A 22,257-nucleotide genomic window follows, 5' to 3' on the forward strand; every position below is an offset into this window, starting at 1 on the left:
TGTGTCATCAGGATCCAGAATGTTCTGGAAAAAAAATTCACAAATAATTAATTTTTTATAAAGAACTGAATTTGACTCGAGCTAAATTGGTGCCACTCTTTAAAATATTTAGGCTCTAAAAATAAAGTGGCTGTGCTGAATAATCTATATTTGGCATAATGGCAGTAGGCTACAGCTCTACTTGAATTATTTATATTATAAATATTTATTTTTTTACTGTTGCTAAAACAAGAATGCTAACACTATATTATGCACATATAAACATTTCCTGGAACAACAGTTGCAGTCTGTCACATCCCTCCACTTCTTGATGATGCAAATATAATTCTGACAAGTCTGCACACATTCAACAAACCTGCCTACTTCCCTGCCTGGTTCATATAATCTAAACATTATTAATCCAGTAGGTCATATTTAAAGCACATATACATTCATACAGTGTATTAAATACAATAATTTTCCTCTCTCACACACAATACCTTGCAGCAGTCTGTTTTACATATTTATTTATTTAAAAAATATCTATTTTAGTTTGAACTACTTTGGAAAATATTTTACTTGGTTAGCCCAACTGGTAATGTTAGGGTAAACGAAACCGCCTTCGTAGAGCAGGCCTCACTTGTATTTGTGTGTATTTGTGTTTGGATTCATTAATATTTTGCAGAATCAGTATGACTAGTTTGAGAACAGGCCTTTGTTCATAGATTTTTTTGTCTTTTTAATGTTCTGTTTTGGTTCGGTCTCACACTTCCCACTCCCTATAGTCTAATTTGAAACTGCACTAAAAATTCTTTGATGAACCTGCCAAGCACCGCAGCAAACTTAGTAATCAGCTAGCTGGTAAACACAGCGGAACGTTTAGCATCTAAATAGCCAGACATTTCACTGAGGAGTTGTTGGATACCAAGCCGGAGGCTAAAGAACAGTAAGTACTGACATTTAAAAGCTTGTGTTTGCCTGATATGCAAAGAGGAAGCAGACGCAGCAATGTTGGCCAACATGTTCATCATTACAGCTTTACAAGCTGATAAGAGCAGTGTCTCCTTACAGCTCGCTGCTTAAAGTTTACTTTGTGTAAATAAACTTTAATAGTGACACTCATCTAATTATGTTTTTCCTATAATAGATTTCTTTGTTTTAGAATGAACTTAATTATTCTCAAATTATACAGTAAAATCGGCCAGATCCTGGCTGCGCATCACTCTGAGAAGCAGATGTCTTGTAGTTAGTCACTGCTAGTCACATGTGAAGGACATGTCAATATTTCAACTGGCCCTGCCACTCTGACACAAATGTAAACGCCCACATGACCTACCCAGAGAGCCTGGAGGCGCCACTGCCACACTGCCAATATCTGGGTCATTGTTCAGCAACCTTTTATGAAACTCAATTCATGCTGAGGCTTGTGGGTCGGATTAAATGCTGCTTCCAGTAGGTGGGAGGTTACATAAAAGGTTTCAATGTACAGGTTATCTAAAGGTGGGCTGGTAAGTGAATAGGATATATTAGGTTTGTTCCAAGAAGTGAAATGCTTATTACTCTCAAGTCTTTTTCTCTGCACAACATTGAGTGAAAAGCAGAACTGCAGGGCAAGAAGTGTTGCTGAGTCACCTTCATGTCTACTGCAGAAGTGTTTTGTTGTGAACATAGCACAAAACATTTCTGCTGCACACTTGTGTTTATGCGTTTGGGACTTGTCTTTTAATCCAGGCCCCAAAATCAAAGTTGGATGACACCCTTCATCATCTGAAATATCATAAAAACGTCAGATCTTTATAACTATCACAATTTAAGCTATAGTGAAAAGCCAGCTGTCAGTTGAGCTCAGACTACAAAAGCGTTTAGTGTGGCTGAAAGGGTTAAATGTGACTCATTCTTACGATAGACATTTCCTGCATCAAACCAACACTGAAACTTGATTTCGGTTAAATTTGTGCCAATTTGTGTCATTCTGTGCCACTGGGGAGATTTCTTACATTTCATATGTTAGTGGTGTGGCTTTAACCCTCTGACTTCATTACTATTGACTGCTTCAACTGAGGCCAAATTGAGCTAATTTGTATGTGAGCACTCAGCATGCATCTCTTTGAATAGGAGTATCAGCTCAAATGTCTAAAATGTCAATGACTGTGTTTTGAATATTAATGAAGGATGAACACCCATCACCTCAGGAAGCTGTCCCTCTTTTTTAAATACAGCCACAAAAGGAAGCATTATTTTAATCTTAGAGATATGACTGTTTGAAAGTCAAAGCAGTTTATTCCCAGCGAGGCGAAACCTTTATTTTCTCAGGATAGTTTATCGCTCTCAGGAAAATTCTCCTGTGTGCTGTTATAAGTTGGTATGACATCCTGTGATGCGTCCAGTACACTATGTAGAAAAGTGGTAAAAATAGCTCACCAAATAGTTCCTAAGTGGCCAGGCAGGCAGGACTGATTGACCATGCAAGGTTCTCTGTGAATCTTCAAGATAGAAACTGCACCAGTGCTAACGGCAAAGTGTAAAACATCTACAGCTCCTCAAATGGCCACTTGACACTCCAAAAGCAAGTCAGTCCTAATAGACTCCCATGTTAAAGCATCTAGCTTGAATAAAAATGAAGTTAAAATTTTTGTACAACTAGAAACAAAAGTATGTGGAGCCAATAGCCATTGGCTGTCAAGGCTTGAGTTGCTGAACTGGACCTTCTAACTGTGTATGACATGTTGGTGACTTTTGGAGAATTACTTATATAACTGTTTCTGGATTGCATCACTTTAAAAAAAAAAGTGATGTAATCCAGAAATCGGGAATTCGTGAATTTAAGGTAAAAATTTGCATTGCACTTTTTTAAGCTTTATTACCACTTGGCAAGTAGTAAGTGAGTGTTTGCAGACAGGTTTTTGATACAGCAACGTCTTTGCAGACAATTTCAGCAACCTGCAGGAAATACTTGTCAACCGGTCAGGGATTACAGATTTTTCCCTAGCAACTAGTGATTATATCACGTCCTGTTTGACAGACAACTCTTGGGTTATTTGTTTATGACATCACATGAGTAACTTTTATAGGACCAGCAGTCTTTTTGTAAGTGCTTTCACCAACAGTTAAGCCTTCAGATAGATGCTGCTTTTTCTGAATACATTTTCAGACACAGATGCCGTTTACTGTTTATAGCCAGAAAGCAGGAGCCGATGTCATGGTGATTACGACTTTTATACATATATACAGCTTATACTGGTAACCCACCTGTCTACCTTATTTTAATGTTTAGCAGGGAGAGGTTCTTGCACTCTGTGATTTCTGTGTTTCATCGATGCTCAGAGACAAATTGAGCTTTTACACCATCCTACTGCTTTGCAGATTTAATCTCTGTAGGCTTTCTAATTCATATTTAAAGTTAGTCCCAGTGCTATTGTGACATATTCAGTTTTAATGATTGTTTTGTGTTCAGGCTGTGTGGGGAGAAGTGGGCTGCATTTGTACGTAGCCTTCCAGTAAATCTGACTGTGGTGGTGGTAAGACAGGAAATCTTTGATTCACAAGAATAGGAAGTTATTGAAACCACAAATATTGAAACCTATCAGCTAATGCAGAGCTTTAGTCAATACAAAGCATCCTCACATACTATGGCCTCTTCTGTTTAAGATAGGTCAGTGTGACATGGAGAGCCATGGTGATGGCATTCTCTGTGGATCTATAAGCTTTGTAGGCTTACGCTACACAGGGGTAGAGGAAGGGTGGATATGTTCTTTAATGCCAAGCACTTTGACATGATGGGTTTCTGAGCCACTAGTCAGTTAGACATCTGATGCTCCTAATGTACCTTATCTCATGTTGTTTTTGGTATTGTTGTTAATATTGTTCCTGTGCTTACTGTTGCAAATCAACATAACCTATACTGTTTTTTTCTATACATATATTAAAATTACACTGTGGTTGAAGCATCTCGTATCTCTCCATATATTTATAGATTAGCTACATTTAACAAGCTATTCTAAAAATCACAAATATTCTCATTATTGACTATACTCTTTTGATGGGTGCTGAAAACGAGCTTTCATATCTGTTTGATGTTATGTTTGTGTGTCCTCTGTGCAAAAATGGAAGAAGAGAATGGAAAACATTGCTCACAAAAAGCGTGCCGTCCTCCTCCACCACCTCCTCCACCCCCTGTGCATCATCTCTGTCATTTTCTATTTCCACTCTATTTGTCACCCATTCTCATCTTTCATTCTCAACTTGTGCTTCACCCTTCACCCTCTCTCACGTCTCTGTCTTCATCTTTCCAGTTTTCCCACCTTTTTTCAGCCCTGGGGAGAACACGCTACAGGTTGCTGCACTTACTGCCTGCCGTTCGGAATGCTAATGTGGTCGGCTGATGCGTGACACAGTGACCAGAGTGAAGATAGCTTGAAAGGAGGAGAGAATTGGGGAGTAGTAGGGAGGGAAATGAGAAAGACGGAGCGAAAGCGAGAGAGCATAGGACCTCCGGGTTTTCAGGGGAGGGAGGGGGAGGTGAATAACAGAGCAGTAGAGGGGAGGGATGGAGGGATGTGACGTGAGCGAGCGGGAGTATGGAAACTGATCATTGCAGGCAGAGCAGCGCTGGATGATTTTACTCTCCCTTATCCTCTCTCTCTCTCTCTCTCTCACCACCCCACATCCCCTGTGATGCTGCTCTGACCAGACTCTGCCTCAGAGAAAAACAAACACTAACCCATCCACATACTCATACACTGACAGGAAGCAGAGAGGGCTGCTGCTGCTCCTTCCTTCCTCTTTTTCTTACACAGATACACACTCTGCCACTACATCTAATAGCACAACACCCACCTTGCCTTGCAGCTAAGAGAAGATCAAGAGGAGGGCACGGCAGGAATGTGAGTGAGGATCTGCATCTGAAAACGCCTGTCCAAAAGGACTCCTCCCTCATCTGTCTTGGTGATTAACTCCAGATCTGCAGCAGGTGAGCGAGGCATGTTGAATTCTCATCTGAATCCCTGTGTTGCATGTCGCAGTGGCCACTACCTACTGATTCTCTGTGTCAAAGCATTAGTGGTGTCTGAGCTAAGATCTTCTCCAAGTGGTGTGTAACACATGTTATCTCCTCACTGCACTACTAACGGACAATGGAGCTTATCTGATAACATTTGCAGAGCTGGGTTTTGTTCAGAGGATGCCAGCTGAGTGTTTTTGTGGGGATGCACTGCAGTCAGGCAACGCCGGAAAGGAGGATGATTACAGTGCAGTGTGAAGCAGGAACGTACTGCACACACCAGTACTATATTTGAGATTGTATCTCTGTGCTGGAATTAGACTCAGTGGAGATCTGATATAAACAACAAGATTTCCCATCAGCTCCTTTTCTTTTCTTTTTTTTGCAGCCTGTGCAAAACATTAAGGAAGACAGTGCAGAGCGTTTCTAGTTTAAGCTCCAGAGGCAGATCAAAGTTTATGTGAGGGAGGCTGATTCCCACGCACGCAGCGTGTTAAGGCAGCAGGCTTCATATTGTGTTGCTTTATCTTAGCTATATAGTGTATATAATAATAAAGACGCTCAATTAAGTATATAGGCTTGATTTAGCCTATCACCTCTTCAGAGTAACTGTGGCACAAGCTTTCTGAACATTCATTCACATGCGTATTTACACACACACACACACACACACGCTTCCATGATCTTAGATATGATTTCAAACTAAAGTACACAAATTCATGCCTCATACCAAGCACATTATTGTATATTAAATATACACAAGCGTACAAACACACACACACAGTTATTCTCCACATGAATGAACACTTGTTGATCCAGATTTTCAGTTCCCAGTTATTGGGTCAAATGCTTCACAGGCAATGTGAAACACACGCGCACATACACACACCCACACAGATGCCTGAGTGACACCTACAGAAACATCCAACTGCATCCACATTCGTTCCACAAAAATAAAAGGGAAAGCAAGGTCGTGTGGATCTGAACAGCAGAGCTGTGATGTTGGCTGAATTGGTACGACTTCAGAGATGTGTTTGCATTGTGTGGCAATTCAGTATTTGCTTTAATTAAAGGGCAAAAATCAGCGAGGCATGTTATCCATTCTCTGATATGATATCTAATCCTTCTGAACCACGTTCTTAATACTCTCCTGTCAAACCTGAAATTAATGTTTGCACATCTTTGTTTTACATGTGATTGATGTTCTGTGTTTTGCCTTTGCTAAGTGCAGCACAATGCTTTATATCAGCCGCAGACTCTGACACGTTTTGTTTGACATCATGCTTTAAAAGCTGTTATAATGCAGACAAAAGTACTGGTGAAGCACAAACATCGACGCCACTTAATTTACCTCCAGTGAAACCCTGGATGTTGGACTCTGCTCAAAAATGGAAGTACCTGCCTACAAAAACCCATTTAGCCTGATCACGTTGTCTTCATAGCAACCGCTCAGGATGATGTTTTGAAGCAGCACCAAGGCGGATCTCTAATCGTTTAATGTCCACATTAGGATTTTTTAAAGAAATACAAGGATCCCTCCACGCAGACATTTCGTGATGTAACCATTTAAGCAAAACAGATGAGCTGACTTTAGATTCAGGGCTTATTTTCTTTCCTGCAGTGCTGCACATACATCACACCCATGGTCGAATTATGTATTTTTATAACTGGCTTTATTTTTGTACTCACTTTATTGAAATGCATATTCCAAGTGCAAGGTCCAAAACCACCAAAGCAACGATAGGCAGGAATATACTGCAATATCTGAGTTGTAACATTATGTATAACACAAATATTACACTTCCTGGGTTGATAGTTTTTAATTTTCATAAATTTGAATTGTGAATACATGGGACTAGATATCACTTGTTTGTTTTTTAGTGTTGGGACTTGTTTCTATGAATAAAAAGATCACATTTTTTAATGATAGTGTATTTTGTACCAACATGTCTTAAACTTTAAATTATTCATCCTGCTCTGGCTAACAAACACGAATCTCAATGCTTGAAACACCAAGATCTAGCAGAGGAAGAGGGACATTTTAGTTGAGATGGCAGCTGCAGAAGGAGGAACAGGCAGGAAGAAAAAAATGTGCTCTGATTATCAGAGGAAAAATAATGTATCTATTTCTTTTTTGCTTTAAAATGTGCCCACAAATGTTTGCTTTCTCCAGCTAATTAGAGACTATATGTAATCCTATTGTGTCTCATTCTGCAACAAAGCTGTTGCGTCTTACCAGCTTTGCTTTTCGTACTGACATTATGTAAAGAAAAGATGTCTGTGGGGGTGAATCGGGCTGATTTTGATGTCTTGTTGTGTTCCAGTGTGAGACTCCCTGCTGTGTGTTGCTGCACGGGGAATGCACGGTGGATACAGAGACGTGGCCTGAACACAATGAGCAGCCAGGACAAATGGGTCACACTGACCCCAGCTGAATTCGCCTTGCTACAGGAATACACTCAGTGTGAGTAGAGGAGGTACTCTCAGTTTGCATCTGACTGTGTTAAGGAAGCTGTGCTTTTTCTTCAGGGACAATAAGAGGTGACATTACACAGTCTAGTTGATATCTGTGTCCTTAAACTGCAGCCTAAAATGTATATTGTATACAAAAGTTGGACTTGCAACTGGCGTCTTCTAGTCTTACTGACCATTCAAAGTACTTTCGCAGGGCAAACCACTTTATCTGCCTTACATAAGTGGCCAATTTAGAGTCACCAATCAATCTAACATGCATGTATTTAGAATACCAGGAACAGGGAGAGCTCAAAACTGCACACAGGATTGACCACAGCACAGGAATACAGCTTCAAGGTCTGAAAAGACAAACCAGTGCCTTCAACCTGGAATCTTTCTAATGGCCAGCAGGAAGCTTGGTCATATGGAAGTCTATAGGACAATGACTGTTTGTCATCCTCGATGCCTCAGTAATTCTGATCTCAGTCATTAGTTGCATGTGTTAATAAATACAACATGATTTTTGTAAATCCCAAAAACATGCAGAGCCCCTCTGTTTGTCAGTCAGATCAACCTTTTACTCACCACATCCAATTTCAACAGCAAAAATGCTCAGCCTTAATGTGTCACGACACGACAGTCTATGACCAGACCTCAGAACCATGGTAACCTCAGAAAATTTGCTTAGATTCTTCTGAAAGGATGAATTTTGTTTCATTATTTTTTTTCTTTTCATAATCACAGTCAGGTAGCTTGAGAGTCAATTATTACCAGAGATGGGCAGTAACGTGTTACTTGTAATCCGATTACTTTTTTCAAGTAACGAGTAAAGTGAGGGGTTACTATTGCAAAAACGGTAATTAGATTACCGTTACTTTCCCATAGGAATGCTGCGTTACTGTGTTACTAATACTGTGATTTTTTTGCAAGAATGTCTCATGACAGTGACGTAAGCACGTGCGACGTTCGTGACAACAGCTGTGTGCAGATCAACAATGGATAATATATCGAGTGCGGGAGAGAGTATGAGCGTGCAGCATTTAAAGCGTGGAAGTACTGACCTCACTTTGAGTTTGAATCCATAAAAAGTGACAAAAACATTAGTGTCCGTTGTGCGTGGGAACAAAACTTATTTTTACAGCGAAAAAAAAACAAACCCTAAACTTCCAAGCAAGCACCGAGTGCGCTATGACGTAATGGGATATTCACAGAGAAACTCGTGGATTCTTCCACTGACCGCTGCACACCTGCACCAGGGTAAACCTCCGCCTACCCCACTCCTGCTTTACAGGTGAAAATAGAGCCAAAGGACCGCTAGTCTTTGACTTTATTTATTTTCTGCTGTGTTTTACTTGCATCTATTTGAAAGACTGAGTGTAAACACACAAAAAAAAATTATTTTATTTTATGTTCTGGAATGTGCTGAAAATAGGTTTAAATATTAAACAAATTTCTTCCAGTCAGAGAATGTTGCATATAATTAAATTTTTGCTTGATGCATAAAGTTAAAAGATTAAAACTAATAAAACAAGTTTTAAAAACAGACTTTTCCATTTGATTACATTTTGTATGATGGATTATGCAGAAAAAGTAGAATTGGGCTGACAGATCTATCACTTTATCACCTATTCAGGTTGTAAATCATGTTTTTAAAAAGTAACTAAGTAACTAAGTAATTAATTACTTAATATAAAATAAGAAATCAGTAAAGTAATGGGATTACTTTTTGGGGGGAGTAATCAGTAATTAGTTACTGACCATTTGACCTTAGAACTGAAGAAGCTTCTCGGATGAGAGGTGAAACGTCTTCAAGTAACTTAAAGAAGTCCAGACGCTTTTCTTTGCAAGCTCCTTTGACTAATTAGTTACTGATTACTTTTTTCAAGTAACTTGACCAACACTGATTATTACAAAGTATTTGTGATGATTTAACCTAAAGGTAGGAGACTGGAGCTTCAGTCTCTTGATCAAATGTTGGTAACTTGATATCTACTGTGTACTTTTTCCATGTTTTGTAGAAGAAATACACCAATATGCTTTCTGGGAATGATTAAAGCCAGATTCATTGTCTGGTTTGTGTCTGGTTTATTTAGTTCTTTGTCTAACCAGAGAGGGTTATGAGAATTAAACTAAGGGATAGGCAAAGGAGATGGACTTACGTGCAGTCTCACAAACACCGTGTCACCAAACAGTCATTATTATTCCCTCTCACCTTTTCTTCTGTTTTTCTTTAGCAAGAAGATTTGTTTACATCATACTTCTCCTTATTAATTTTTTGTGCTGAAGGTATAAAGTTTTGTCTACATTCTGAGTGCAGGATTTAAGATGAAAATCTATTTGGTGACATCTTGATGAACTGTAGTTCACCTACAGGTTTAAGTTATATACACAGATCCATCTTTTAAACTAGTTTGTGTTCAACTGTGTTTTCAGTCTACATTCGGACAGAAGTTAAATCAACAAGTTTCTTGATGTGATCCAAACGATAAATAGTTGAAATGTTGAAGTCATGCACGGTGACTCCTCTGTGTGATACCGAGATCTACAGTTGCCATGAAAACACTTCTCTGTTCAGGTCAGCATGAAACATGCTTCTCTGTAGATACATCATGTATAATCAGAGGAGGATAGGAATATGAAAATGTTTCATTGTTTTGATTGAAGCTTAATGCTGACCTTGATCTTTGGGCAGATGAGTGAAAACATTTATTGTGAAGAAGCAGAAAACTGTAATTGACTTTTCATCAGCAGATTTTTTTTAAATAAAAGAGATACTTGGGATTAGATATGTAACTGAGCCGGTAAGTATACACGGACATTTCCTGTAATTTCTCATCCCAGCTGGATGGAGAATATTGTTCTCTTACTGGGATCTATACAATAAGACTGGGCTTCATTCTGCACTTTATGCTTAGAAATGTTTTCCTTACAGACAAAATAGATATGCATGCAAAATTACAGTTTCATGAAATGCAGGCACCTCCCAGTTTTGTTTTTACCACCATGTTTATCTTAGTGAACCAGAATCGTTTTAAATTGAAAAGCCTGCACTCTATATTTGGAATCAGCTGTTACTGCCACATTTCATTTACCTCAGGGTGTATCATGGGGAGAGCACTGAAACTGAGAAAAGCCCGATCACTCACTAGGCCAGTTTTAGTTATGGGCAGGGTTGAGCTAATCCCACCCAAACCATCTTCCTGCACAGCCAATTAAAAGTTGCGAAAGTTGTTTTCAGCCAATTGAAAAAAAGCACAGAAAGCACTTCTAATTGGAAAGACAGATTACAGCCCACATCCAAAGTCTCCTATTGCACAGCCTTTAAATGCAATCAGTTAACGCACAGAGGTGCTCTTGTCCCTTAGTTAACCCACGCACTTTAACATAAGGGCAGATCATCACATCATGTTTTTTTTCTTTTTGCTGCAGTTTGGAAAATGAGTATTTTGCTTCTGCTAAATCCATAGGAGACTTTTCCATTAGTGCTTCTTTGGCACTGAGACAGAGCCTACGACTGTGTGACTGCATTTACTTTTCCAGTAGATGTGTGTTGTGCATTTTATTCTTTTTTATAAAAGGATATTTTTACTTGTGTACTACCCTGGCAGTGAATGAGCATCATAACAACAAGAAAATTAAAAAAACAAAAAATAAAACAATCCTGAGAGAGGAGAACCCACCAATTGAACAAGGACTCAAATCAGCATCTACAGGTTACATGTCAGCTGTTATAACATCAGGTCTTTGTGTTGCCCTCCTATTATTTATGACATGGCAGGCTGGAATTGAAAGCAAAGCTTAGACTGCAATAATAAGGCAATGAATGTTTGGTTTCCTGAGTGGTTGAGGCCTATAAAGATTTAAAAAAAAGAGAGAAGGAAACCTGTTCTTGAGGAATATTATATATAATACTATATCTTTTGTTGTTTAGAAATAAGGTTCTAATAATAATTTACTCTACATGCCTTTCATATTCAAGTAAATGTGTTTTGTAATGAATTTAAGTCACTCTTAGTTAGTTTCTAATTGGCAACAGGTAAACATAGTTTTTCTTATATAAATAGACAAGAATTTAATCTCTGCAACAACAAAAAAATGGCTATCCTGTTTGCTAACAGGCTGATACATTAAAGCTGTTAGGATAAACATATCCTAGACTGATCCCTCCACAAAAAAGGAAATAGATGACATATTCTGCTCGAACTCTCTGCTACAAAAGCAAAACAAATATGTTTAAGTATCTCCTCATTAACTCGTGTCACTGCTTTGTTTATTTAATTTCCTCCAATTCACAAGTGAGTTTTGAGTTGAGGCAAGTTTTCACTTCGTCACTGGAAGTTCTTGGAAAGCTGGCAGGATTTCAGCATCACGCCTTCCTCCTCATAAATGGAAGCAAAACCCAGACGTTCCCGTGCACTACGCACAAACACATATTCTCTCCAGTAGCATCAAACCACCACGGTAACAACAACAGTGTGTCTGTTAATGTAAACTGCAGTGCAGTTAGATTCGCTGTGGTTAACATCAGTTGTTCTAATTATATAATCTCGACATTGTAATTGCCCGCTCTAACTTGTCTTGCTGATGTAGAAAACTGAAGCTGCTGAAGCGTTTAATCTTTGTGGCGAGTTATGATTGATTCATTTGCAGCCCAACAGTTGGCTTCCCTGCTCACCAGGCTGCGCTCTGGATGCCTGGAGTTTATGTTACACTCCAACATGTTGACACGTTTCATCATTTGAAATGGTACCAGGAATGGAAAATATGATGATACCTGGCATGCTGACTGCAGGACGCTGTGCACCACCCACGCATAGTTTTGGACAGACGCTGGAGATACGAACACCAGTCACAGTAAATCGTTTAAAGTGAGACAAATTATGGAACTAGCTGTGGAGAGGAATAGTTGTTACGTATTCAGTGTTTCTACAACCTAAGTGGTGTTTTTGTAGTGTCCCTGTGTAACGTCACAGTAGATGTTTCACATGTTAGTTATTTTCAGTCCCGAACAAGACATCTTTTAGTCATTTGAAACTATTTTTTATTTCATTTGCTCTTAGTTTGAATCTTAATAATTAATGCTTTCCATCTCTTGAGCTCTTGTTCCAGCTTCTCACTTGGTTTAAAACAACATTGTTCTTTATTCTGTGAAACGTTCCTCTTCTTTTTGGCACATAGTGCATTATGGTTGGGTTTTTACGTGTTTTGCAAATATTTTGGGTTTTGAATCATTCAAAATAGAAGAAAGGGGAGAAGGGAAGAAGTATAATAAAAAAAGACACATAGTGGTCATAATGGGCAATTATCTACACATGTGTTGAGGCACATGCACGTGGATGTGTTTGTGTGGAAGACAATTTCTGGATAATTATGTTTCAATGAGCTTGGGGCCCTCTGCAGCTACAGGTTATTAAAATATCCCTTTATCTGAGCTATAACAATGGACATCACATCCCCTCGCCTTCCTTTTTAATCTCTACTTTTATCTCCCTCGTACTGCATCTCACCCTTCATTCTCATTAAAGTGAGGAGTTCACACTTTCATAACGATTTAATGGCCGTGTGCTGAGGCAGGCACCTAAGATCTGGCTCACAACAATTAAGAGCTTCTATCCATATAATAGATTTACTAATGCAAGTTATGTGGCAGCGAGCTGTTTAACAGAAGGGCAATTATTTACCAAAGAAGGTAAAAAAAAAATCCTCAGAGTGTTTATGAGCCTCAACAACATTACATTTCTGTTCTGTTGTTCCTCATTATTCTGTGGCACAGAATGGTTAAATCATTATCCTGATAGAGAAAACACACTGTAATTCAGCTGTGCCTGCTGAATGTAACAGGCAGTGGATACATAATCACTCTGCTCGGTAATGGTTTTGCGTAGTTGGTGTGCTCATAAAGATGGTCAATAATGATGACACACAGTCAGTTCAGTGTGGGTTGTTTATTTCTAGTCTGTATTGGTAAAATGCGTCCTGAGAAAATCAAAGATCCAAAGCTATTAGTGCAGGAGGTGACAAATTGCTGTCGAGAGGGGAAGAGAGCTCAAATGCAAATGCAAATAGAGACAGAATACCTGCTATTATTAGCAATAACACATAGATTTTTGGACATGTCTTTTCTTCAGAATCTGCAGTGTGGTAAATAAGGTCCAAGCTCTTGTATAGTAACTGGTGGCTCTACAGCAGACTACATCTATTTAAGGTCTGATTCTCTGAAATATGTTTTTTTTTTTCAGTCAAATTCTTTTTATACAGGTTTATTCTTATTTGCTTTATTTCCCTTCCTTAACTGCAAGGCTAACCTCTCAACAGATCAGATGATTATAAATCTGGGGCATGCTGTTCAGTTTCATAAACAGCAACATAACCTCAGCTTCCTGCTCGATTTACCTCATAGCAGGTTGGGATTTTAGTTCTAGAAACATTTCTTCAGCTCAAACGCACAAGCAGACAAACATATGTTCACTGGACACTTCAGTTATGCCCTGTTGGAACTGGATTGGAGACCATCTTACCTTGAGAACTGTTCTAATTATTCATGGTACAGATTCAACAAGGTGCTGGAAACATTCCTCAGACATTGGTGCATATCGGCATGATAACACCACACTACTGCTGCAAATCCTTGATGTAAATCTCCTGTTTCACCACACCCTGAGCTGCTTTAATAGATTAAGATCTGCTGACAATGTAGTGAACTCACCGTCATGTTCCAGAAACCAGATTTTCACTTTGCAACATAGAAATGGTCAGCGCCAATACTCAGGTGGCCTGTGATGTTAGTTAATGCTCCACTAGTACTAAGGGGCACAACGTGTTTTTACAGTATTATTACACAACCACATTATTACATCACTACCACCAGTAACCACTGGTACCATTCATGCTGTCTTGTTGTTTGCACCCAATTGTAACCCTCCCATTCCGTGCTGCAACAGAAATCAAGACAAAAAGCTTTCATCCCTGTCTTCTGGTACCCAGTTTTGGTGATCCCATGTGAATTATAACCGCAGCTTCATGTTTTTAGCTAACAAAAGTGGCACCCAGTGTGGTCCTCTGCTGCTGTAACCTGCTTCAGTTTTTTGATATGTTGTGCATCTAGAGATGGTCTTCTGCATTCCCTGGTTGTAACAAGTGGTTTTTTGAGTAAGGATTGCCTTATAAGCTCGAAGCAGTCTGCTGATTCTCCTTTGACTTCTGACATCAACAAAGCATTTTTGCACAGAGGGCTGCTATTTACTGGATAATTTCTTCTTTTTGGGCTCTTTATTGTAAACCGTAGGGATGGTTGTGTTGAAAACTCCCAGCAGATCAGCAGTTTCTAAAACACTCAGATCCACCACCTGATGCGAACAATCATGCTGTGCACAAAGTCCCTTAAATCATCTCTAGTCACCATTCTGATACTCAGTTTGAATTTCAGTAGGCCATCTTGACCAATGGCCAGTGCATATTTATCTGTTGGTGACGATGAAAAACAGTAATTAAACAGTAATTACTCATCAACATAAAAAAATATCCCTCACAGGCCTTTTTCATTTGTATAAAGAGAGCAGAAAGATATCATACGTGAAGCACAAACTTAAACAAGCTTCTTAATGTAATTTATAATGTGCACACACCAACTTATGCTTAGAGAGGAATGTGAGAAAATGAACTTCACTAACATTAGAACCTGGTATCTGTGGTGCAGCAAATTGATTCAGCAGTAGGGCTCATAAACTCTCTGTAGCATGCAGTAATTATCACAGCAAATCTCTGCCTGATGAAGTTATTTTTGTCCAGTGCTGAGTGCTTAAACAGAGAGTGAAAATAATGAGCCACTGTGGTGATTTCAGTCTGTGTTTTTTTAGTCACAGCAGTCTTCGGCATTTTGTCTCTTTCAGGGAAATGACAATAGTTATATCATCTTTGTGTGGTTCAATTCAGATTTTTAACTTTACATAATGTTTACATTTAATATTCACCCATATCGGAAAGAGTTGTATTATCATGTAATACATGCTAGACCACAAGTGACTGTGACCACAGTAAAAGTGGGCACACCTTCAGCTGTGTGTGTACGACTGCTTTTAGAGAGATAACTAGAGCAGATATACTGGATTCATATTCACATTTACTACATTCACCCACCTTGTCCCCCAACTGTCTATGCTGAGTCTGACTGTCACACATTAGTCTGCACTGGATGTAACAATACCTGCATGCAGTAGCAGTGGCACATCTGTCATAGAAATGCTGCAGGTTGAATTGTTAGTGGAATTAAAATTATCCAGCCGATAAAGAGCAGCAGAAGGATGAAATCACAGCTGCAGCTGAGGTCCGAGCAATAACCACATCGAGGCACCGCCTCAATCTTCAATGCTTGACAAACATCTGCATCTCAGCCAGTGGGTGTATAGAGATTGGTTATTAATAAGTAAAGAGCAGTAAATATTTGCTTAGTTTTCCCTTAACTTGAACGATACAGTAATTGGGCTGGTGACAAATACACCAGCTGTTCATATGGACTAGAAGGAATACAAAGGTTTTGGTATGTTTAAATCCTGTACACTCTACCTCTAACAATAAAATTAGATCATACTGTGTATAAAATATTCACACTTGTAGTTTTCTAGTTGTTAATTTGCTACAACTATAAACTGAGTGTTCAGGATTTATTTTTCCATGTCACAACAAAATATAGCGCTTACATCATAAATGAGAATATTTTTTAAAAATGCTAAAGATGTATCTACCATAAAAAAAGAGATAAAAAAAATAAGGTACTCCTTCTGTCTGCCTTAGAAGTAGTACCTTATACAAGTTAAGTGTAGTATTTTTGTGTATTATTTTATTTCAAGTGAATAATTTTTCCCAGAACTCGTAATTTACCACATTTTTTTACGTCTTAGGGGAATTAACCTGATGCATTTTCCTTTATCTAAGTACTAATTCACTTTGCAAGCAGCCTGCATATTTCATTAATGGTCCATCTCTTCCCTGCTGAAAATAGTTATTTGGCATTGTATTTGGTTTAGTATATTATTGTGACCTTTACATGTGTTCACAATTCTGTTTTATCTAGTTGTTATCCCCGGTTGGTGTTGTAGCACCCAGATGCGCAAACCACATTTCAACTCCTGCCCTGTATTTGAACTTGAGGCACTTTTACAAATGTCTGCCATGCCTGTTTACGTGTCCTGTTAAAGGCCATGGCTGGTTTGTAGTTGTACTAAATGTGGATGATATATTTTATGAAGCACTGAATAATGGTTAATATAAAAAATGATCTAAAAGATATTAAGTCAGGTTTCATTCATGGTCTGACCTTTACAGTTGGTAGAGCAGGATACATCTTCACAGGTCTGACTCACATATGGAGGCGTGTCTCCCTGTAGGCATCAAAATGCTGCATCCAAGTTAAATCAGCAATACTGAGTGCATGACGTGCATGCCTCTATAGCACTTACAGGTGCATCCACACCTGCATGGGTACAGAAAAAATGACACCTACTGCAGATAGGGTAACTCCATGAACCCACATTTGTTTTTATAAATTAAAAACCAGAAGATGCAAAGTACTTTGAACTATATAATATAACCGAATTATGTAGATATCAATCATATATAAAACATAACACAAATAAAGCATGTCTGAATGTTTTCTCATAGACTCAACCAAGAAGCTGAAGGATGTGCTGCAGGAGTTCCATGGAGATGGTGTGTTGGCTAAATACAATCCAGAAGAGGTATGTTCAGTTTATACTGGATTATATAACACATAGTTTATAGTCTATTGACTCAGGAAATGCCAACAGCAAGCATATATCACACTTCAGCATTCCTTTCCGAAAACATGAGTAAGTGATTTAGAGAGATTTTAAACATGCATACATTTTAAATATAAAACAATAATCAAGAATGCAACTTAAAAAAAAATGCATACTCAACTACTAATTGCTGCATCATAACAGTTCACAAATCTCTAATTCAACAACAGATAATCACAACTACATAACTGCAATTTCAAAATGTGTGTAAATATGTGATGTGCTTATTTTGTGCATTTTAAATGACATAAGCATGTGATACTTCCATGAATATGTCGCGATTCTTTCTTTCTTCAATGCTGCGGAGTGTAGAAGCAGGAAATTCTCAGCCAGGTATCTGCTGTCTCTTCCTCTTGATTTATTTTTCATTTATTGTCTGTGTTTTTCTAGTTTCTCTAATCACTAAATAATTGAACTCTCTTAAGGATTGTAGAAACGTCTAGAGGCAATGCAGCCTATTGCAGGAAAATATTAAACCCTTAAAGTGTTTACCACAATCAGGTAATAACCACGTGCGTGAGCAAAATGACATTAAAAAAATAGGCTCACTGTTGTATCTGTCTGAACACAACTTGCAAATTGATACAGCTAGCAAAACACAACAAAACAAAAACAGTTGTCATCAAAGCTGCATAAAAAGGCATCTGTATGAAGGCCACACATAGTGCAGTAAATAAAAGAAGCTAAAACCCAGTGCAAACAACAATTCAGACATAGCCGAGTACAAAAATGTGCAACATTTTGCAAAATATTGAAATGATACTAAAAATCCTCGGCATTTCACTCAAACCTGAATTCAACAACTAGCGCTCTTATTTTTATTTTGTTTTAGGAGATTGACTTCCAGGGCTTTAAGGTCTTTATGCAAACATTCCTGGAGAGTGAACTCCCCGAAGAGTTCTGTCAACACCTTTTCATGTCGTTTAGCAACAAAGGACCCAAACCCAGTCCCTCATCTTCTGACAAACCTCGAGTCTCTGGTAAGTGTAGAAAAGAAATTCTTTCCCTAACATGCCCTCAGTTCATAAACACAGCATGTTGGTGTTTTATAGTCAGTGATGTGTATAAGAAAACATCCCCACTTGTGTTGCTAAGCTTCAGCCAATATGTCAGTTATTCTCGTCCTTCACGGCGCTTCTTTTGGGGATTGTTATTGTCATCGTAGAGAATGAATCACTTTACTCTTCCTTTGCTGTGTGAAAAAAAAAAATGGCGCCATCACTGTTTCTGTTTTGTGCCATTGGACAATTTATTCAATTTAATGCCAAGTCCAGCCCGATGGCACTCGGTGTAAATTGTAGTGTAGAAGCTGCCAATTGTCTTGGCAATAGTTTTGTTTGTTTATAGCAATATACTAATGTCTCATTTGTGTGTGGTAATGACTAACTGATATTGAAATAATACTTAACACTTCAGATCAGTCATCATTCAGACAGCATCTCCTGCACTGCCACTTGGCTTTGACACCTCCTTGACTGCCTACCACCTCAGATAATTAATAATAAAGACCGTCTCGTGTCACTGAGTGCTAAAAAGCAACATGTGTTTTATCTTCAAGTGACCAGGCTCTCTAGCTCTCATTAGATAAGGTTTTTATGAAGTTTCATTGCCCACAGAGGAAGGAGGTGGGGTGGATGATTTGAATGTTTGAGACAATAAACTCAGAGTAAATTGGGCAAAACAGTCCTGGTATTGTTTTTATTACGCTTCAAATATTCGCCGCCTTTAATAAATCCTCAATAAAAATGTCAAAATACAAAATGTAATCTTAATTTATGGTTTTCATAAACTGAACAATAAACTTGTATAACCATAATGTTCAGTTTATTGTGGTAGATTTCTCCAGTGTGATATCATGACACACAAGGTGACTAAGCAGTGAGAACAGTGTGTATGTGAACTAGCTATTGACTATACTGCCAGAGCTCGAGTTGGCTAATCCCCTGCTTCAGCTTTACTTCATGTATAATAGGTCCAAAAGGAAAACTTAAGCAGATCACTCAAGGTTTAAAAATAAATAAAAGAAAATGGGGGAAAAAATATTTTCTCTTCCCATAATAAATAAAAAAGGTGTTTAAACATGTGTTTGTCTGCTTTATAAGAACAAATACATGAAACGTATATAAACTTAATAGCAATGTTAACAACAATATTAATAATGAACTTTCTTGTTTGTATATATATATAAGTGTGTGTGTGTGTGTGTGTGTGTGCGTGCGTGTGTGTGTGTGTGTGTGTGTGTGTGTGTAAATGAGTAGATAAATAAATAAAAATAAATACAATAAAATAGATAAAGCCCAAACCAAGAGATTCAGTTAAAACATAACATTTCCATATTGTGTGCATTCTTTCCTACTGGTGAAGCATTAACATCTGGTACCAAATATTCTGAATTTCTTTGAATACATTCAACCATTTTTAAGATATAGCTTCTTCTTTTCTTTTTACACGCAGTGAACAAATCTGTCATAAGCACTCTGTTTTTTGGAGGATACCTTTTCTGGCATAGTGCATAGATAGAAAATCATATCTAAGACGGTAGTTGTAAGTGTATATTGTTATTTAAGTGGAGAACTTTTTGGAATAATGGGTTGTCAAACATCAGCTTTGTTTTACGAAACAAGACAGCCGCACCATCTGTGTGAAATGTCAGCTTCGGATAAAGTACAACTGGACCTCATTCTAAGTGCCCTAACAATAATTACAAAACAAACTCAGAATTGTCATGACTCCCAGCTTTGGGAAAGATAACCTTGTAGTGGAGCTATTCACAAATTTCTGTTAAAACTATGTTAATAATGCGTAGCAAATGTTTGTGTAGGCTTGATTAAATGTGAAATTTTCATCACTAGGTTTCCTCCAAAAACATTGTATTGTTTCTAATTACTGTGAACTTAAATAACAATAACTAAAAATGATGTGTGTGGGCTTTAGTTGTTACATTTGATTTGAAGCACAGTTAAAATAATGGAATTGCCTCCCAGATTGAGACGTTTCTGCCATTGAACCACAGGAAAAAATTAGTTTATTATAGAAAGGTTATAAAAAAATGTTCTCCAGTTACTAGTCTTATTCTGTGACTGGAAATTGAAAACTTTCCTTGTGGGGATTGAGGAGTACTGGAGTACATTTACAGCAAAAAATGGGGTTTCTATTACTGCCATTCTATAAATTCATTTGTAGCCTTACATAGAGGCATTTTTTTTTCTTGAAAGTAATACTTGGTTAGCTGGTAGTGCATTAGTAAGTAAATTAATAATCATAAAGAGTAAACATAATATCCTAATATAGTTTGAATACACAGCCTGGTAATTGGTTTGATTCAAAGGTTTAAAGAATCTTAACAGGTTACTGTATTTACTCATGTATTAAATGTAAGTTTAACTCAATCAGGATAAAAGCTGTCCACAGAACAAAAAAACTTAGAAAAATAACAAGTAATATAGTTTACCTAAGGCCATTAACTTAGTTATTCATATCATGATCTTTTGTACATGCAGCGTTTGATCACATTGTTTGCCACAATTGCGAGGCTGTGTGAAACTGGATCAGTGCAGCCTGTGCGAGTGTTTCCATTCGCTCTTATTGATCCAGCATGCTAGCTATAAGCCCTCCCATCACCCTTTGTGTCCATCTAATGACACAGAACGAAGCAAGTGATACGTTTTAAAGAAGAAACTCAGACATTAATGAGAAACCAAACCCAAATTCCTGTTTTCAGGTCCAGTAAAATTAAAGCTTAGTCTTCACAGTTCATTTGGTAGACGGTTGCCCTAATTTGTGTCATTAATGTATCCGTTTTTCTCTTAAACAATAGAACTTCTCTATTTATGGTCACTTAAAAAACCCAGTATTCTCTTCAGTTCATTGTGTGTCATGACCTATGACATTTATCCACCCATGGGATGAATGTGAGGTCGTTATGGAATCATTATTGTTAAAGTTACCCAATCTTGCCGTCTGAGGAATTTTGCTAAGTATTAACTTTTAATGGCACTCATTTGTCATGATTGATTTTCCCTCTCAGTTAGGCCATTGTAACACTATTTAAACTGGTATCAATCAGAAATCAGTCAGTAAATTAAAAATGCAATAGAAAGACCCCTAAAAATTTGTTTTCAAAGTGACATTAAGATTTTGTTTATTACTTTAAAGGCCCTTCATGGCCTGGGAGACAGTAGAATTGGAGAGACAGTAGAATTCATGTCTCAGCACAATCTGACATTTTGTCATTTTACTTCTTTAACTATTAGAATAGAATAGAATAGAATAGAATTCAACTTTATTGTCATTGCACATGCACAGGTACAGGGCAACGAAATGCAGTTTGCATCCATCCAGAAGTGCTTTAGCCATGATATAGATATATTACAATATATATTAGCAATAATATAGATATGTAAGTATATTACAGAAATGGGTCTATTATGGTATGTTATAATGTACACGGTATGAAGTATGTTATGAATATTCTATAACTATAAGTATGTACAGGCTGTAGTGAGTACAAGCTATGTACAGGCTATGAACAGGATATAAATATGAAAAACTATACAGAAATGTGAACTATGCAAGTTATAAACAGTTGTAGGATTAAAAATTATCGTATGTACAGAATGATTATTTACACAGAGCTATGCAGTAGTGCAGTTAAGATAAGTGATAATTTCTACAGAGGCTATATAAAGTGCTAGTGGTTGTGAGTGGTGGTTCAGTCCATGTTATTGACATGTTATTACATTTAGTTTAGGTTATTAGGTTATTATTTTGTGCTGTTTTGACATTGCATGTCTTTACTGATGTGAAAATGGTTTCTAAGATTTAATCTTAGTGTTTACATTTTTTTTATTTTTTTAATCTTTAATTTGATGTTGTGTGTTTTAATTTTGTAAAGCTGGTTTTTATACATACTCCTACAGAGTAGGAGTACAGATGTTACTCACTCCTGTAGGCTTTATTTTGAGCTTTAGTTTTCCCATAACAAGAGAAACATTATTTATGTTTTCTGTT

At 37.7% G+C, this 22,257-nt stretch overlaps 1 protein-coding gene across 2 annotated transcripts in view; it reads left to right on the top strand.

The window, feature by feature from the left end:
* The first annotated feature begins 4,412 nt into the window (after positions 1 to 4,412).
* The window catches only part of dgkb (diacylglycerol kinase, beta), a 79,851-nt gene continuing 62,006 nt past the window's right edge, over positions 4,413 to 22,257 (top strand). The window contains exons 1-5 of one of the 2 annotated variants that reach the window (XM_006791830.2): positions 4,413 to 4,948; positions 7,303 to 7,442; positions 17,090 to 17,166; positions 17,560 to 17,580; positions 18,080 to 18,227. In XM_006791830.2, coding sequence (XP_006791893.1) covers positions 7,373 to 7,442; positions 17,090 to 17,166; positions 17,560 to 17,580; positions 18,080 to 18,227 — 316 coding nt within the window. In that variant the 5' untranslated portion in view covers positions 4,413 to 4,948; positions 7,303 to 7,372. The remainder of the gene's footprint in view (positions 4,949 to 7,302; positions 7,443 to 17,089; positions 17,167 to 17,559; positions 17,581 to 18,079; positions 18,228 to 22,257) is intronic. The other variant, XM_087848440.1, reaches the window with a different exon arrangement.

The sequence above is a fragment of the Neolamprologus brichardi genome, chromosome 11 (genome assembly GCF_056152115.1).
Source record: "Neolamprologus brichardi isolate AB-2024 chromosome 11, ASM5615211v1, whole genome shotgun sequence".
Classification (NCBI taxonomy): domain Eukaryota; kingdom Metazoa; phylum Chordata; class Actinopteri; order Cichliformes; family Cichlidae; genus Neolamprologus; species Neolamprologus brichardi.